The sequence below is a fragment of the Lingula anatina genome, chromosome 4 (genome assembly GCF_051362555.1).
Source record: "Lingula anatina isolate TDL-2025a chromosome 4, LinAna3.0, whole genome shotgun sequence".
NCBI classification, from domain to species: domain Eukaryota; kingdom Metazoa; phylum Brachiopoda; class Lingulata; order Lingulida; family Lingulidae; genus Lingula; species Lingula anatina.
This window is the reverse complement of record NC_141770.1, coordinates 23,187,976-23,205,584: the sequence shown is the minus strand read 5'-3', so window position 1 is coordinate 23,205,584 and position 17,609 is coordinate 23,187,976. Positions and strand designations below refer to the sequence as shown.

General features: G+C 36.4%; 1 protein-coding gene and 1 long non-coding RNA gene across 2 annotated transcripts in view; one reads left to right on the top strand and one right to left on the bottom strand.

The window, feature by feature from the left end:
• Positions 1 to 6,567, bottom strand: part of LOC147762600 (uncharacterized) — an 18,750-nt gene extending 12,183 nt beyond the window's left edge. The window contains exon 1 of the long non-coding RNA XR_015333877.1: positions 5,529 to 6,567. This is a non-coding gene — a long non-coding RNA (uncharacterized LOC147762600). The remainder of the gene's footprint in view (positions 1 to 5,528) is intronic.
• LOC106175024 (cytochrome P450 27C1) overlaps positions 1 to 17,609 on the top strand; it is a 24,715-nt gene extending 7,106 nt beyond the window's left edge. Inside the window, exons 3-11 of the mRNA XM_087010798.1 lie at positions 9,969 to 10,159; positions 10,538 to 10,737; positions 11,411 to 11,611; positions 11,899 to 12,071; positions 12,789 to 12,952; positions 13,223 to 13,301; positions 13,651 to 13,807; positions 14,579 to 14,622; positions 14,940 to 17,609. Of these exons, the coding sequence (XP_086866924.1) occupies positions 9,969 to 10,159; positions 10,538 to 10,737; positions 11,411 to 11,611; positions 11,899 to 12,071; positions 12,789 to 12,952; positions 13,223 to 13,301; positions 13,651 to 13,807; positions 14,579 to 14,622; positions 14,940 to 15,134 (1,404 nt within the window). The 3' untranslated portion in view covers positions 15,135 to 17,609. The remainder of the gene's footprint in view (positions 1 to 9,968; positions 10,160 to 10,537; positions 10,738 to 11,410; positions 11,612 to 11,898; positions 12,072 to 12,788; positions 12,953 to 13,222; positions 13,302 to 13,650; positions 13,808 to 14,578; positions 14,623 to 14,939) is intronic.

Genomic DNA, 17,609 nt, shown 5'->3' with positions numbered 1-17,609 from the left:
CACTCAGCAAATTCGACGGAAAGCAAAAATATTTGGCACTTGAGCTGAGCTTTGCCCAAAAAGCATGCAAAAAAAACATAAAAAATAATTTTAAATTCTGATCATGCTGATATTCGAAAGTAACCATTATTATTATTATTATTATTATTATTATTATTATTATTATTATTATTATATTGACCATGCAATGCTACTCAGTAAACCAAGTCAAAAATATGGTTTGGCAGTTACAGGGACTGGTTTATTGGGCTTGAAATTACAAAGCATTCTGTTGTCGTAAATGCGAAACACGACTTCGTTTTTGTACATGAAATAGACTAAACTTGAAAGGTTCATACTACAAAGTAAAAATAAAGTTCATTAAATTTTCAACGTGTTTCAGAGAATGAAGAAAGGGGAAAATAGCACGCAAAAGAAAAGGTAACTTTGAGAATCTTACTGGTCATAGCGCGTGTTCTCATCAGAATGCATTGGGTAGCTGACAAAATTGCAAACAGCGCGCGGTATTTGTGAGCATGAATTAAGTGGAGCTCAGACGAAGTACACGTACTTGACAAAAAAATGTGCACCACGCGTGGCATTCAATATCGTATTAATTATACTCACGTCAACATTCTTAATATAGTCTCTGAACGTGTAAGTTCACGTTTGGGAACATTATTTAGACTTCAGCATAACTGTCATACTTAACATGAATACCATGTTTACCACTGTCTAAGTCAAATACATGAAATATGAAATAGTTACATGATCAAGAGGACATTTGAGAAAATCAGATTTGAAGACGGAGAAATGAACGACGACGCTCGAGTTATGTTCCCCTTGTCCACTTTAATCCTCATCCACTCGTTCATAATTCTCGTACATTTTGAACTCCGGCTTCTATGGCTTTTACCACAACAGGGAAGTTAGTGGGTAAAATGCTCTGGGCCGGGTCAAGTTATATTTTAAGACTGGTGTATAAGGACACGACAAACAAACGAAGGAGCTTCTGTTCTATTCATTTTACCCTTTCTATTCCCAATCTGCTTCTACCGCTACATGTACTAAATCATTCTGGGCTATAAAAGCGCCTTGGTCCTTTCGTACTGTACCCGTACCAGGTCAGGGTTAAAAGTACACGTGGCCTTGTTACACTATTCGGTTACTAGCCCACATAGACCTGGTATGCGCATCTCGAGCTGGTACACTCAAAATATTTACAACCGGATACATCTTGTCGGCAGAGTACGACAAGATTTAACAAGGTTGTGTGTACTTTTATCAATAATTGCTTTCACCTGAAACTGCTTCGAACCCGCTCCGCCACCCCTCCCCACTCGCCGTGTTGTGAACTTTCTGAGTAGAATCGTTTGCGGAAGCGGGTTTTAACCGCAGAAGCTTATAAATGACACATATTGTTTGCCCTTAATATTTGCTGCTGGGGACGAAGTTTATCAGGCACTGAATGTTTTTTTTTTTTTTTTTTTTTTTTTTTTTTTTTTTTTTTTTTTTACTTGCGAAAAGATTTCCGTAAGAGTATGTCAGTCTGCTCGTTTGTGACTCAGTTAATATATATGCGTTTTTGAGTTAGTGATATATTTCGTCCGGCGGCAAAACCACAATTTTGGAGATTTTTGTTTCAATTTTTTATTAAGATGAATAATAAATTTGGATAAACTGATATGGTTTTCACAAGAATAAGGTAATGATTGGCAACATTTTAGAATATTTTAGAATTCGGGTCACTCGTGGCTTATCAATTGCGGAACTTGTCTTCATGCATTCTTTCTATCTAATCTGCCGTTTTTTCTTTTTTATTCTCTCTCTCTTTCTCTCTCCCTCTCTCTCTCAATATAGTACGCATACAATTATTAGATTTTAAAAAAATTAGAAATGTTACATGTAAGTAGGTTTTCGATCTGCATCAAGTGTTCTATCAATTTCAAACGTCTGCTATTTTTCGTAAAATGAGTTCTGATGTTTAAAAATTCACTGTATTTCCATTCATATTTTTATGATTATAATCTAGATTAAGAAATAGTTTTTACAAATTATTATGAACGCTTGTTACATATTTTATCATTTGTTTGTCATAAAATCCAGCATTTTAGTTATACAAAAATTCTCATCAATTTTATTTTATAATTTGAATTCTGTAATGGACAATTCTCACGCATTTCTATCGACTGTACTATAAACTATTAAAGTGACAGTGATCTGAAATATGCCTCTGCTTTCACAATCCTGCTTCCATTTCTGGATTGTATTTTTATTCTCTCATTTTTTCTTAGTTTTGATTAGTGTGTCTATAATGTCCCTTTTGACCAGACGTCTCTGGTGTATAAGTTTCAAGAAATTAAATTTAACTATATTTTTCCAGTTTTGTGAGAGTAACTGCAAATATTAAAGTACACACACTGGACAATAAAAGTGTCACCCCCTGAATCAGAGTAATCAAAGTTACTAACCTGAAGAGGCGGAATATAAGTTATGTCAGAATATCGATACAGTTGAATTGTTCAGTCAGAACCATTTCTTTTGTGAATTTTGTTGTTAATAGAATAATACCAGGAGCATATCATTCCACAGTCATTTATGTCCCCCAAAGTATTGGTTCAGTAGCGGTGACACTTCTATTGTCCAGTGTGTGTACTTTTAAAATGCGTTGTTGCCTGCATTTGAATCCGATATATTTGCTCACTTTGAGCTTTTTATACAAAAGTGAAATGCATATATATATATATATATATATATATATATATATATATATATATATATATATATATATATATATATATATATACAGACTTGACATTTAATATGGAATATTTTTTTCAAAATCATTTTTCATCAGTTTTTTCCTATTTTGCAGACTGATAAATGAAAATAAGGATTAAAATCGTGTTTTAATAACTTTTAATTATCTCTTTGATGTCATTGTGACATCAGTTCATTAATGGAATTCGCCAGAGAAGCAAAGAAAAACACATTGCCTATTCTATGTCATACGACAACCATTAAAAGGGATATTTTGGACCTCCATATTTTCCAAATTATTGTCTGTAAAGGAGTTAAACGCTCCACAAAGGACCCTCATGTCAGTGTCTAGTCACAGTAACGGTCGCTGTTACGCCTGACTTCTTCTGGCTGCTACCAGCGCTCTCAAGTGGCACGGCATTCCTTGGGATAGGTTTTTAAAGTTCAATCTGGAATAACATTCCAGGCATCGGTCAAAATCTGCCCAATTTGGTCCAGTTTTGTTGTAGGACATCTAAGCCATTGATTCGGAGAGTAATGGCCTACCCACATATTGTCTATGTGGTTCAAATATGGCGATTTTGATGACCAAGGTAGCTGCTTATTCCCTTGGTTCTGTAAGTAAACTGCTATTTAAAGTGCTCTGTGTGAACTGGCAATCTCACTGTGCAACCTAAAATTGTTCCTAAGTTGTCCCCTATCAAATGAAAGCAAAGTGTTTCCCAGACTATTTCTTTATTTCATCTGGTTCAGGTTTTCGTCGATGACTACCATTGGTGTTTTGGCACCAATGTGGTATCCACTCCAAATACTGACGTTGTTAATGACCTTAGTCATTTTAGAAGCGGCACACGCTTCGTCAGTGGCCTCTTCTGGATGTCTGTAAACTCTGTTTTGACTAGTTGAGCGGTACAGGTGAAATCTGACCTCAATAAAGAAAGCCACGAGATTTCAGTGTTCGACCCAGAAACAGTCAAGGTACCCAATTCAATAGAGAAACATACAACGATGTTTTGCTGTTTACGGGGGGTTCCTCGGAGGTCGTTTGGTATTCTAACCTGCTAAAACCAGTTTGGTGTTCGCTGAGGGCCTTGAAAAATGCATTTTGGTGGTAATTTACCCCTCATTCTGAACGGACTTGGTGGTTTTTGTTTAGTTGCAACAGCATATCCCGAAAGACAGTGGGTCCTGTACCCTGGTGGTAAGATTTCAATACATTGGGTGTGGCCTCTGTGTGGGTACATCAGTTTGGCCATTACTCTATAAAACTGTGTGGACCGTTTCGTTTGGCGCAATTACCTGTCTGGTAATGCCTGCCCTTTTCGCGCAATTCTGCCACAGATTAACAAATTTGTAAAGCACTGCATAGCTCATCTTACACACTGCAAACCCGCCCACTTGCATGCAAAATTTCAAATTCTTCTATGCAGTAGTTGCCGACATATGGATACTTTTTTGACGGAACCATGCTTTGCCAAAGCCAAGCTTTGACCTGCCCAAAGGAGCACTGCCCAATTAAATCACTGCAAATTACATAATGTAGCAGCGCAACAAACCTTTTAATCAGTTAATTGGTAGCGACGCACCCGACTACACACTTCTCCATTCACATATCTTGTATGAGATCGGAGTTTGTGAAAAAAACGCATTTTCATCTAGGCATACATTCGAAACTGAAATATTCCATATTAAATGTCAAGTCTGTATATATATATACAAAAGTGCTATGTATATATGTCTATTCACTGAAATAAGAACTCGAATTTCTGTATGAATAACATAAAAAATTGTTGTTCATATTTCATTTGTTAATTTTTACAGTTAAAATTCAAGGTTTTGAGATGTAAAAGGCGGACTGCTTTGGCACATGTATTATCATCAGCAGTTCTTTTTAATTTATATTTTACTTCTGTTTAAGCCAACAATGGATTAATAAATAATTTCGTTATTCTGTCTCGATTTTATGAAGACGAAATGATTAATGAAGATCAAGTGATCAATGAAAACCATAATAGAACTGAATTAGAACATTGGTCGTGAGAACTGAAATTTGACTGCTCTTGAAACCTCCGTAATCTAATAACTATTTTAGTTCAAAACATTGCGTATAAAAAAAAAATATAATATTACAGTTGCATATCACTTAATTCTTATGTATAGACTTTTCTTTGGTATGTTTGTTTTAGTCAAGACAATATAATGAGACTGAAACGCTTTCAAATTTATTTTAACGACAGTAAGTTATATTGCCCAGCAAAGGAAAAGACAATTATAATAACAACAATCCTAAAATAAAAATAAATATAGTTCTGAGAAGCTATAGTATTTATTATTACATTTAACACAACAACCGGTTAAGTTGATATATAGATAGAGACAGTAAATATCATCGTTCCTATAGCAACGTACCTATAATTAGGAAGTGAACACAAAATTGACATTAATGCCTCTGCGCGTCTGTTCGAGTAAAAACGCGAAGGATGCAGTTAAGTTGCGTTTTTGTTGTGCCTACGGGAGGAAAGTATTAGTAAGAATATGTATTTTGTGAGAAAACAAAATAAGGTTTGAGCATTGTGATGATATTGGTTTTCATTAATTGCTATGATTGTTCTTTTTTCCCTTGCCGTGCGCCATTCACTGCAACCTTAAAAAGTTCTTTATACGACTGAATAACATATGTGAAAAAAATGACAAAGAATATTAACCAACTCATTGACCTCCAAACTATCTAAAATACAACCGTCTTCAAAGGAGTACTTGGCTTTTCATTAAAACATTTACGTACTTACCGTGAATGTCGTTTCTTGGCACAGGGCACCAAATAATCAACGCTATTAAAGGTGCAATCATTTTCTTCGGGAGAGGAGGAAGATAAAAGCCGTTATCCTTTCATTATGAATTCCATTCCCATGCGATAGGTTTTAGCCATTTTTAATTGTAAAGGATCACCTCGATACAACAGTTAAATTCTGCGCTGTTAATCCGTCAGATGTACTCCGAACAGGTCTCAGTGAAGAATGGGTGGTTGGGGGAGACGGGGGTGGTACAGTCACCCCCTCCCCCCATGCCTTCTAGAATATGGAATCACGCCCTCATAAAAGTACCACCACTTGACTTTGATTAATGGTCCTTACTTCAAAACGAACTGGTAGGGTGATATGTCCGTATTTTCTATATTTAATCCACTCGCGCACGGACCACACTGCGCAGCCTGTACTTACATGTGACCGTGCAGCGTGAGTCCTTGCTTCTCTGCTGGACTCTGGAGAAAACATCTCTCCATCTCCTCGTGAGTAAGAGCCGTCTCCTGTTTTCTACCACGTCTTGTTCCCCTGGGAAATTTATACGAATCACGTTGAGAATATCCACATTATTTCTGTTTCGAATATATCACAATTTTTTCGTAATTAATGACAGCGAAAAACATGACCACCTTCGATTTTGCAGCGGAATTTAAAATGATGTCTGGATCTTAAAAATACGCGTTTCTTTAAAGTACACCAGTGGAACTCCATGACCCCATTACCTCATAGTAAACATTTAAAAGTACATTGAATCTGGTTGGCTAGGTCGCACTAGACGAGGCGTCTGTACGCTCACTGGCTCGGCGGGTGCACTTCGGTTTTTCATGTTATGCGCGGTTTCAGGGTAGAGAACGAAGCGCTGAGCTTACTTTAACGCCGCATAGAGGAAATAATTGGCAAGGCGAAGCCGAGAAAATTATCTGCTCTATTTTACGTATATAGCTAACCGATTAGTGCTTTATGCTAGTTACAGCTCAGATCGTCCACTGCGACATACACGAGTGTAATTATCGAGGCCTTCTTGTACCACGCATACAGTGGACGACGAGTAGTTGTAACTGACTTATAACACGACTGATCATCCCTAAATAATTACACAATCCCAATAATGAAAAATGTGGAGTCAACCTTTTTAAAGTTTTTATCATTTATTCCTTCATTAAAGTACTTTCCCGTCGAAAGACAATATACCGCGCCGTGGTTTATTTCTTGTAAAGTCACGTCATCCACGAATGTGTTCCACGCATCAGGGGACACAACTAACGATGTAATGCACCGTTACTTTGGACTGCCCTGAATAATCAACTTACAAACTTCACTGATTGTACAGAAAAAAAAATGATGAAAATAAAAAATAAAATTGAACTTTTTTTCATGTTTTGATACAAACTTTTAGAAATTAAAATAAACAGAAATAACGCAATGGTTACTAGTCCACTTATACTTATTTATTTATTTATTTTGATAGGCTTTTTGTCAAAGCTAAGGTCAGAAAGGTGTGAATAGGAGGTCACCTTAGTGCTTTGTTCCTTAATTTTTCTCCACAAACATTTTGGTTGTATTGAGGGAGTGTGTGATAGAAAGAAATGATGGGGAAATGATGCCCTCTATTCTAGCAATCGGTCTCCTATAAAAGTGGCTTTATGAAAGGATGATGTAAAAGATCATTTTACAAAAACTTAACATTTTTCGTCTGCGGTATCGACATAATTAGCCGTGAAGCACTTCAACTGTTCAGGGAATATTTTTGCGAATCCTACAACAATTGCAAATATTTTCTGCGACCCGCAAGTTCAAAAGTAATATTTCTCGACCATAAGGCCGTCATGGTCATTCCTTGCACGAAAATGGAATATTTTTTATTTTAAAAAATAAAAGTAAGAAAGTTCTGTGCTTCTTGCGCTGTTCAACACGCCGATCTCTCGAACATTCATAGGATCTGCACATTCAGAGCGTCCGGTAATGAACCGTGCTTTAAGTGGGATAAAGCACTCGGCGGTGAGCTTTCCGCGAAATAAAGCAGATAATTGCCTCTGCTTCGCCTTGTCAATTATCTACTCAATTTTGAGTGAAGCTCAGCGTCTCGTACTTTATATATATATACTTTAAGGCTGCCAGACAGCGCGCTTAAAGAGGTCAGGCCTTGGCAGTACTTTAAAAGTACTCATGTCTTTGTTAATGTACTTTTCCCTCGAGCTTCGACTTTTTTGTACGGGAGGTATTTTTTAGTCCTACAATGATGTGAATGGTGGTGCGCTGTGGTGTTCTGCTGTAGTAGTCGGATAATGCTTAAGTTGAAATCAGTCTATCTTCAGGTAAATGCACTGTGCTTTGCCCATGGTGAGAATCTCAGTCCAATAGTGTCATGATAAAACCGCGACACACAATCGGTAGCTGGTGACAAATTACAAGTCGGATATAAACGGTTTTATTACTGAATGAGACGAGCCTTGAAGAGATAATAAGGCTTCATTCACATGCAATGTCTATTTTCTAAATTCTATTTTCTATTCGCGGTATGTCTTATGATCACGGTCTGTGCCCTGAATATCCGCGGCGTAATTACTGGCAGCGCGAGCCACTTACTATAAGTTACTATAAGTAACTGCCTCGCGCTGCCAGTAATTACGCGGCGGGATATTCAGGGCACAGACCGTGATCATAAGATAGCGCGAATAGAAAATAGATTTTTAGAAAATAGACATTCCATGTGAACGAAGCCTTACTCTTCGTATGAGTTCTATATTTCACACTAAAACATTGTGAACAACTCATAGAAATATAATATATTCTGTTTTACCACAAAAACAGCAGTTATTGCTATTACTCTGATATCTGAGCTTGTCTTTAGACCACGTGACCTCCTCTGATGGCTATACTCTGTTATAATCTCTTAAGAGATTAACTATAACAAAAAACAAACTTTTTAGAAAAAAAAACCAGGGACTAACTTTGAATGTAAAAATGAATTCATTAACCATTGGTAAGTATGGGAAAATTGTTGTTTACTCCAGGAAAATTCATTTTTTGGCCAAAACGAAGAGCTATTATCCTTTTAAGACAATAATTGAATGTCTTATTTGTCTCTAGTAAACCCTCCCCTCCTCGCTCTCTTTCACCCTCACCCACACACACACACACACGCATGCACACACACACATTTACACACAAACAAAGACAAAAAACGTGCACAAAAATAAACAAACTCGCGCGCCCCCTCAAACACTCACACACACACACACACACACACACACACACACACACTCCTGCCAGTATGTAAAGGCGACGACAGACACAGATTTTTCAGACAATATATGGTTTTATAAAACAACCTGTCAAGCGAATAAATTCACTTTGATAACTAAGTAGGCTGAAGCCCCGGAGCAATTTGTTAGACGACCCTCACCTCACTGCACACCTCACATCTGCTATTCAGCTTACTAGCAGTTATGTACTATACAGACTTATATAAATCAGACAGCAAAATCGCTGGTAAACTAATTTCGCCGTTTTATGAATAACGTGAATAACCCGAGGCTGGCATCCTGATTCGCTTACCACATTTTTATGTAGTAACTCACCTCTCAACTATAACTATATTCTTTTTACCCCGCATGTCCTATTTGGTAGGTTACATCAAAACCGTCTCCTGCAGCATAGCGTTGCCTAGAAGTATGAAAACCAATTACATTAATTCACCTAGGCAACGTTGACCCTTTTTATTCTTTTTCTTATTTATTATACTTGCGAAAAAATTTCCGTAAGTATATTGGTCTGCTCGTTTTTTGTGCGTTTGTGGTGATTTTTTTCCCTGCGATAGAGGCCACATTGTGAGAGATATTTGTTTCAGACACGTTTTTGTAGATTGGTAATAGGTCCAGGATGAAGACTATTCATGTTCATAAGGATCATGTTTATTGTTTTTATGTACATGAAAAATTAACATGGGAAACCCACTGACTATTTTTAAAGAATTTTGTATTTTTCAAATTTTGGATGTAATTTCATTATATTGTGTGAACAATTTCAGTTGAAAGAGATTTAATTACTCTTAAGACATTTAAAAATTGCCACTTCTTGCCATGACACTACGGCAATGAATAGATCTTTTCAATGGGTAAAAATATCAATAATTCAAATACACAATTGTAGAACCTTTATAAATATATTTCTTTCAGGCATTTGTGGTACTTTTTCTGTATGGAATAGAACTAATAAGTATCCTGTTTTTCTGTTTCGCTGTTACTACTCAATATGAGCGCTCTTATTTTAAGAATTTAGGACTTTAACTAAATACAGTATCTCTAAAATTCACATTTCTCACATGTTAAAAGTTTGAGACATTACCGTATTTGTTAGATCTATTGTATTTTAGTTCGCAGTTTGCTCTGTGAGCAATTTTATATTTGTTCTTTCTTTCTTAAGGTTGAAAAGCACTCCAAATATGGCAAGATGTACTGTGAGAAGCTACTGGACATGACCCAGGTCGCTGTGAGTGATCCAAAACTTTTTGAAGAAATCCTCCGGAATGAGCCAAAGTTTCCGACCAGACCGTGCTATCCCTCGTGGCCCAGATACCGAGAACTCCGCGGCTATAACCGAGGCTTATTAACGGCGTAGGTCTTCTATTACAATTGCACTACTGGGTTTACATTGTATATCCACATATATGTGTGTTGTTTGAGTTAAATATGAATCCCCTGTTCGATAGATACAAATGATATTATGTGACATTTAGTTGCCTATTGTCAAATTGCTATTAAAATTGAGTTTCATTTTCATATGGCAATAATATTACCTACAGACGAATTACAAAGGACGAATTCAATACTTCACTGCTTACCATCTTGCAAATAATTCTTAAACTATAAGAACACTATTTTAAAGATCCTCCAGAATTTCCTAAATTTTCCGTTTTAGTACATTCCTGGACGATCATTAAGTACCTTTGTAGTAATCTTTGTAAACCTGAAGTGACTATGTTTGCATTGCAGTGAAGGCGACGATTGGTTTCGATTCCGAAAGGCAGTCGGGAAACGCCTCCTAAAACCTCAACTTGCAGCTTCATTTGACGTCGTTATCAATGAGGTGGTCGATGATATGATTAAGCACATGCGGCACATGCGAGAAAAGGCGGGAAAAGATGGCGTAATAATGCAGCTTCCGTTTGAAATGTACAAGTGGTCCATAGAATGTAAGTGAATCGCACTTAGGGGGATATACTTCAGTTTTTAAAAATTATTATGTATAATGCACCAATACCATATCGCTATATAACGGAAAGGAATGTCGTAAGCCTAGTCTCCTGTGATATCACTTACACAATCTGATTAAAGGGATAATAACTCTTCGTATGAGGTCTATATTTCACAATAAATACATTGTGAACAACCCGTAGAAATATAATATATTCTGTTTTACCACAAAAACAGTAGTTATAGCTATTATTCTGATATCTGAGCTTGTCTTTAGACCACGTGACCTCCATTGATGGCTATACTGTGTTATAATCTCTTAAGATTAGTATTAAAACTGCGAAAGAGATTATAAAAAAATAATACACTTTTTAGAAAAAAAGGGACTAACTTTGAATGTAAAAATGGATTCATTTACCATTGTTAAAATTGTTGTTTACTCCAGGAAAATTCAATTTTTGGCCAAAACGAAGATTTATTATCTCTTTAACCATTCTGTACATCCAACAGGTGTCTTTGATGTTTTTATGTGTGAAATGCATTGATATATAGACAAACAACAACATGTTATCAAAAGAGAAATGCCGCTACAGGCCACAAAATGTTTATCGGTCAGCGCTACTGCCTTTATTAAAACCTCAGTAGAACTTGTCTTTTTTCTGTTGATTTTAGCTGTAAGTAAAGTGCTCTTCGAAAAAAGACTTGGGTGTCTCCAAACCGAAATTCCTGCGATGACGCAAAAGTTCATTGACAATGTCAACACGATGTTGGTGACATCAGAGCGTCTCTTTGTCTTGATGGAGTTGCAGGAGAAATACCAAACAAAATGGTGGCGAGATCACATTAGAGCCTGGGACGGCATGTTTGACGTTGGTAAGATATGAAATTCATATGATGATGGAAAAATACTCAAAGCAACGAATTTCCTATGTTTGCCCCCTTTTATACAGATCTACCTCTTTTGTACATCTCTTGTGTGACCAGAAATATGGCCAGGAAGCTCAATGGTCACCAAAACCAGAAAATTGTGTCTCTGTGTAAATATTCCATATCTCTATGTCTCCTTTGAACTACCAAATCGGGATTTTCTGTAAAAATTATTAATCCAATCAAGTGATGTTCATGCATTTACTTCAAGGAAATATTGTTCGTGTTTTTAGTGAGACACCTGGTGGACACACGGGTTGCGGAGATAGCCGATAAGCTGGAGAACACGACTCCGGATGCCGACGAGGGCATGGATTTCTTGACGTACCTGATGGCTACAAGGAGTATGGACATTAAGGAAATACACTCCACTATGGTGGATCTTATGATAGGAGGGGTAGACACGGTGAGAAAAAAAGAGATTCTTATTTGCTCTTTTGTGCTCTGTAAATTTTGATATTGCTGTAGGCGCGAGAAACCCATCAATGTGTAATTCTGTTATTTACCGAACAATATAATGGGCTTTTTTTGGTAAATGGCCTGATTTTTGCTGCATTAGTATGAGTTTTTACTTAAACAGATTTGTTTCATATTCCAAGAAGCTGACGCTTTGATTTTACTCCCCCCCCCCCCCTTGCAAAATAATACCCATTATAATGTCACCATTTGGTTGACGAGTCACCCCTTAAATTGCACACTAATATCCTGAGGAAGATGGCACTTAAAAAGTCTTGCTCTCTGGGATAAAAAAAAAATGGACTCAGCAAGAAAAGCTCTTTTCCTCTTTTCTTTTTTGCATGTTCCTATGTAATATTTAGAAGTTGCCTATTTCGGACAATGCCGCCACATTGAATATCCCCCGAACAAATCCACTCAAGAATCATTGCTCGACTCTTCACTGCTCTTGGATTTGGTGCTTTATATCGTCTTTAAGTAAATGATTTAGCTCTGCTTGACTGACCAGTCGTTTAGACCTCCATGTTTTCCTGCAAATTTCAGAAGGAAATATGAACTTCAGGTACTTCTATTATTGAACGCAGGTAGTATACTGTTCACATTGTACGCCAATTGAAATACTCATTATATCCGGTACGATTTTATCACAGGATTCTCTCATTTATAGGCATCCAATACAATATGTTTTGCATGCCATCTGCTGGCAAACCACCCTGAAGAACAAAGAAAATTGGTTCAGGAAGTTGACAGTGTTCTCAAGGGTCGCGTAGCCACAGCAGAGGATATACCCAATTTACCTGTCTTGAAAAAGGTCGTCAAGGAAACATTCAGGTAGGCGATACTAAGTCATGTTTTATGGTTCATATTTGGGTAATCAACGCGTTGTTTTAGTTATGGACAATTTAAGCTACATCGTAGAATTTTTTTAATGGGGCAAATGGTAGTTCTTTAAGTTTCATGAGTTATTGAATACAATTAACGAAGTGTCATATATCTCCAACGGGTGGTAATACCTCTGGTACATAAAAGTTTTGACATCAACATTACTGTTACATATGGTAAGAAATCAAACACCCAAAATGAAATGATGGTTATTTCCAGATTATACCCCGTGGTGCCAATTAATGCCAGAATGGTGACAGAGGAGTTTGTACTGGAAGGATACCTCATCCCAAAAGACGTAAGAAGATTTTGTCTCGATGTTCTTTTATAGAAATTAAATAGACTTTCTTTTGAAACTTATTTTGACGAAAGGTTATCAACAGTCAGTTTTTTTCCTTTCTTCTTCTTATTATTATTATTATTTAGACCTCTTAATCCCTGAGACACACATTTAAGGTTCTTTAAAACTCATTACTGCATTACTCACTAAACATCTTCACGGAAACTTAAAAATTGATAAATTAAGATGCTTTACATGTCTAAAGTCTTTTAAATTTGTGTGAAATGAACGTTAAGTATCGAGCATTTTTATATGAACTATCACTTCTTAAGTTAAAGAGTTTTGAAAAAATCGTTATTATTTACAGAGTCTGCTGGCTCTGGGATTTTATAATGTTCAACGGAGCGATGAATATTTCGAGCGAGCAAATGATTTTATTCCTGATCGCTGGGACCGAGAGACGGCTCACGACCACCATGCTTTCAGCGTCCTGCCCTTTGGATACGGCGTGCGGAGCTGTGTTGGTAAGTCCCCCCGCTCCCCCTTCACAGCGTACGGCCCTGATATGGTTACCTTTCTCTTTGTTATGTATTTTTTGTAAGGCAATTTTGTCAATAGGTCGTGGGTCAGTGAAATTTTAATTAACCTTTATTATTTCAAACGATCCTAGTTTCTTATTCAGTATAACACAAATATAAAATATATAATTTCGGACAAAAAACCCTGCCCGAATAGCAGAATGCAATACCCATATCTTGTGGTAGCCATCTTGATTTCAGGTTTTAACATTCATTGTAGGCAGAGAGATGAGTTTTCAAACTATTCTTATTGATGAAAATACTTCACATTTGCCTATCCCTATGTTACTACCTAAAATTTGGAAAATCAAGATAAGATAGTCAAGATAGATAAGATAGTTAAGATAGTCAAGATAAGTCAAGAGTCAAAATTCAGCAAAACACGACCGCCATCATGACTTTGTAAAAGTAAGATTGTCGTGGATCAAAGAGAAGTTCCTAGACTTCACATTTGCAATTATTTTGATTTCACGTATTTGATATATTTAATATACATGGTTGTTTGCGTCTCTGAAATATCAACGTAACCCCTGCGTTACCATTGCAAAAGCTTTGATGCTCATATCATCACCAGTTTCATTAAAAACGAGCAGGTTCTGATACCTTACGGTGCAAACTATCTGAAAATAAAAATGAATGAAATTCTTAGGGGAAAGAGACGTTCGATTATTGGCCGACAGTGAGCAAATCCCTGCATCTGGTTATTTTGTTTTGCAGGACGCCGCGTTGCTTTATTGGAGTTGCATTTGGCTCTTATTAGGGTGAGTAAATTCATGATTATGTTATTGTCATTGTATTTTTTCGCTAATATGAATATCTTTTTGCAAAATCCGTTTTATTTTTAACCTTATTACTAATCTATGCAAATTTGATGAATCTACAAAATAAAATAAGATAAAATAAAATAAAATAAAATAAAATAAAATACCAGGATTGCTAAGAACGATTTAGTTTCCTATTTGTCTTTATCTCCTATCAGAATATTAATTGTTTATTTATTTATTTAAGTAATTAAAAAGGAATAAATTATAAATGCCTATGGATAAACGCTGATCTCTTGGTACATTGTTCCATTTAGATTATACAGAATTTCCGGTTGGAGCCCTATGATGGTTTTCCGCTGGTACCTACCTGCCGCGGCGTTCTCTCCCCGGGTCAGGAAGTACCTGTCAGGTTCATTGACCGCGGCCTAGGGGTCACTGACCTCAAGGATAATCACGTGACAACGCAGAAAGCTAAACAACCAATGAACTTGACTGCTGCGGCACAGTGAGAATAGATGGTATTCAACTATTGCGGGAAATTCAAAATTGCCTTTGCCGCTTTTATTTATTTATTTTTATATTTCGAACGTTGTTTGACCATGAGTAAATACTGAGAAACCGAAAACAATGGCATCAGTAGCCAGTTAAATACAGATAGTATTCAATGGAGAAATGCAGTTATTAGCATAGAATTCAGTGAACAGTATGACGTTACTACAGTGCAAACTTCTGACCAACCTATGCAATCCTGCGTAGCCCAATACGTTCATTTAATGGAAGGATAAATTTAACATGCAAAAACTGGAAGGTGTTACACGTTTTGCACATGCGGTTTGACTTCAATGGAACCAACGCAGCTTTCAAAACGTTGCTGACCAATTCACTGCCATGAATGAAACGCTGTTCAATCGAAGAAACAAAGAACCGATATTGAAGGAATTAACAATTGTCCAGAAGACAAATTTAATGGGTAGTCCTTGGTAAATAGTATGTGTGATTGACAAGAATTAGAAGGGAGAGGATCTGTGCTGTATATGAAGCCATATAAGTTCAAGTGTTTTATTTTTACATGTTGAATGCATCATGTATTTTCAGTCTGTAACACGTCATGGTACAATGTGTAATAAGTCATGATACAATGTGGCACGCGTCATAACTTTATGTGGAACACGTCATAACACGCCAAATATTGCAGGCTGTGATAAGAGGTGGCATATCAACGTAGTAATTGAATGGTAAGGAACGTGACGATCTTGTGGGCTATCGCATTCTTGATAATTATTTGTAAAATGCACTTATAAGGGATGCAAGTATTTAATCCTATCACACACGCACGCACACACACGAACACACACACGTATCTATTTAAAAGTGCCAGGACGTCCATTCAAAATGTACAGAAAGACAGGTTGAATACAACGGGTGCCATTTTACTAATTAAAAGAAAAACCTTGTAAATATTTTATTTTTGTGCAGAATTTCAACTGTTGGTTTAGCTATTATTGGCATATGAGCTGAAAGCCCTATGTCATTTGTAAAAAAAAATTAAGTATTATTTTTGACGAAAAAAAATTGTAGCATTTCACATTTGTAAGAAAAGTGGTATATATAAAGTTTACATTACAGTCTAGTATTATTTGTCCCCATTTTATACTCCATACGAGAGGCCAGCCGGCTGATGACGGCACTTTTGCTCGCTCGCAGAGAAATGTGCACAGAAAAAGCAAGAGACATATCTGTGAATAGGTAGTGTTTAAAATTCTCTATATAACCCCAGTAGAGGGTACCGACGCATAGCGTTATCATATCCACATCTTTATTAAATGCAGTCATAAAGCCATGGCACATATTGTACAGTACATATTATGCAAATTCGTATACCATAATACATAGGGTGCAATAAGATAATTATATACAGGATTAATTCTAACATTATTGACAGGGTGTATAGAAATGGAGGATATTTGATATCAAACTGGTGATCATAAGCACTGTAACCTCTTGTAAAACAAGTTTTGAGAAGTTGCACTTTATTCTATCTCCTATCTATCTATATTTATATATAAAATATTTGGGGCGATGAAAGCTAAGAGGTATAATTACAAATATTTTATTCTTTTTACTCTTGAAGGGTATTATTTAACTTATTACACGTTGATCTTAGTTAAGTAGTGTCACGGTGAAAACATGCAAGTTTTGAAAAGAAAAATGTCTTCCATCGAAAGGAGAAGATTTTAGTGCCAAGATTTGGTAGCTATGTTGTGTGTATAGACACAAAATCAAGCAGAATGTTCAAGCGGCAATCCAGAGAAAAAACATTTGCAGTGCCCATTAATATAAAACTACAGCGGTGAACACTACCGACTTTCTCGAGTACAAGGATAATACTATTCGTGCTTACCAAGTGTTTGTCAACGCTATGCTGATGGAATTGAGCAAAATCTGTTAGGGGGTAATCATATTTACACCCTAGCTGATTTGGTAGGCGTGACAGACATTTAAGCTGGTTAGTTGGTAACAATTTAGTGAGACTCCCCAGGAAGTTAGATCGATCCAGCTGGATCGGTCTATGTATGGGAACCCAGTCTCATAGTGCTCACTAAAATCAGCGAATTCAGTAGTGCAGTAACTGGACCACATCACATTTCATGGGCACATTTGGGGCGATGAAAGCTAAGAGGTATAATTACTCCGTGCACATATTATTCTGAGTGAGCATTTTGTCTTGAAATACTATAATAAGAAAATGTCAGGACTAATCTACCTATTCAACGTGCTTCTGGTTTGGGAGTTCACACCCTTCGGACCCGATTTCTGACAATCAAGTTGTTTTAGCATATTTCTTAGTGTTTTCTTTTATTTGTAAATATGATCACCATTTTATTAAAATTGTAACTTAATATATTTGCTTTTAAATCACTTAAATTCTATTTTAATTTATAGAAAGTATTCAATTTCAGTGAATTAAATAGGCAGAACAGACA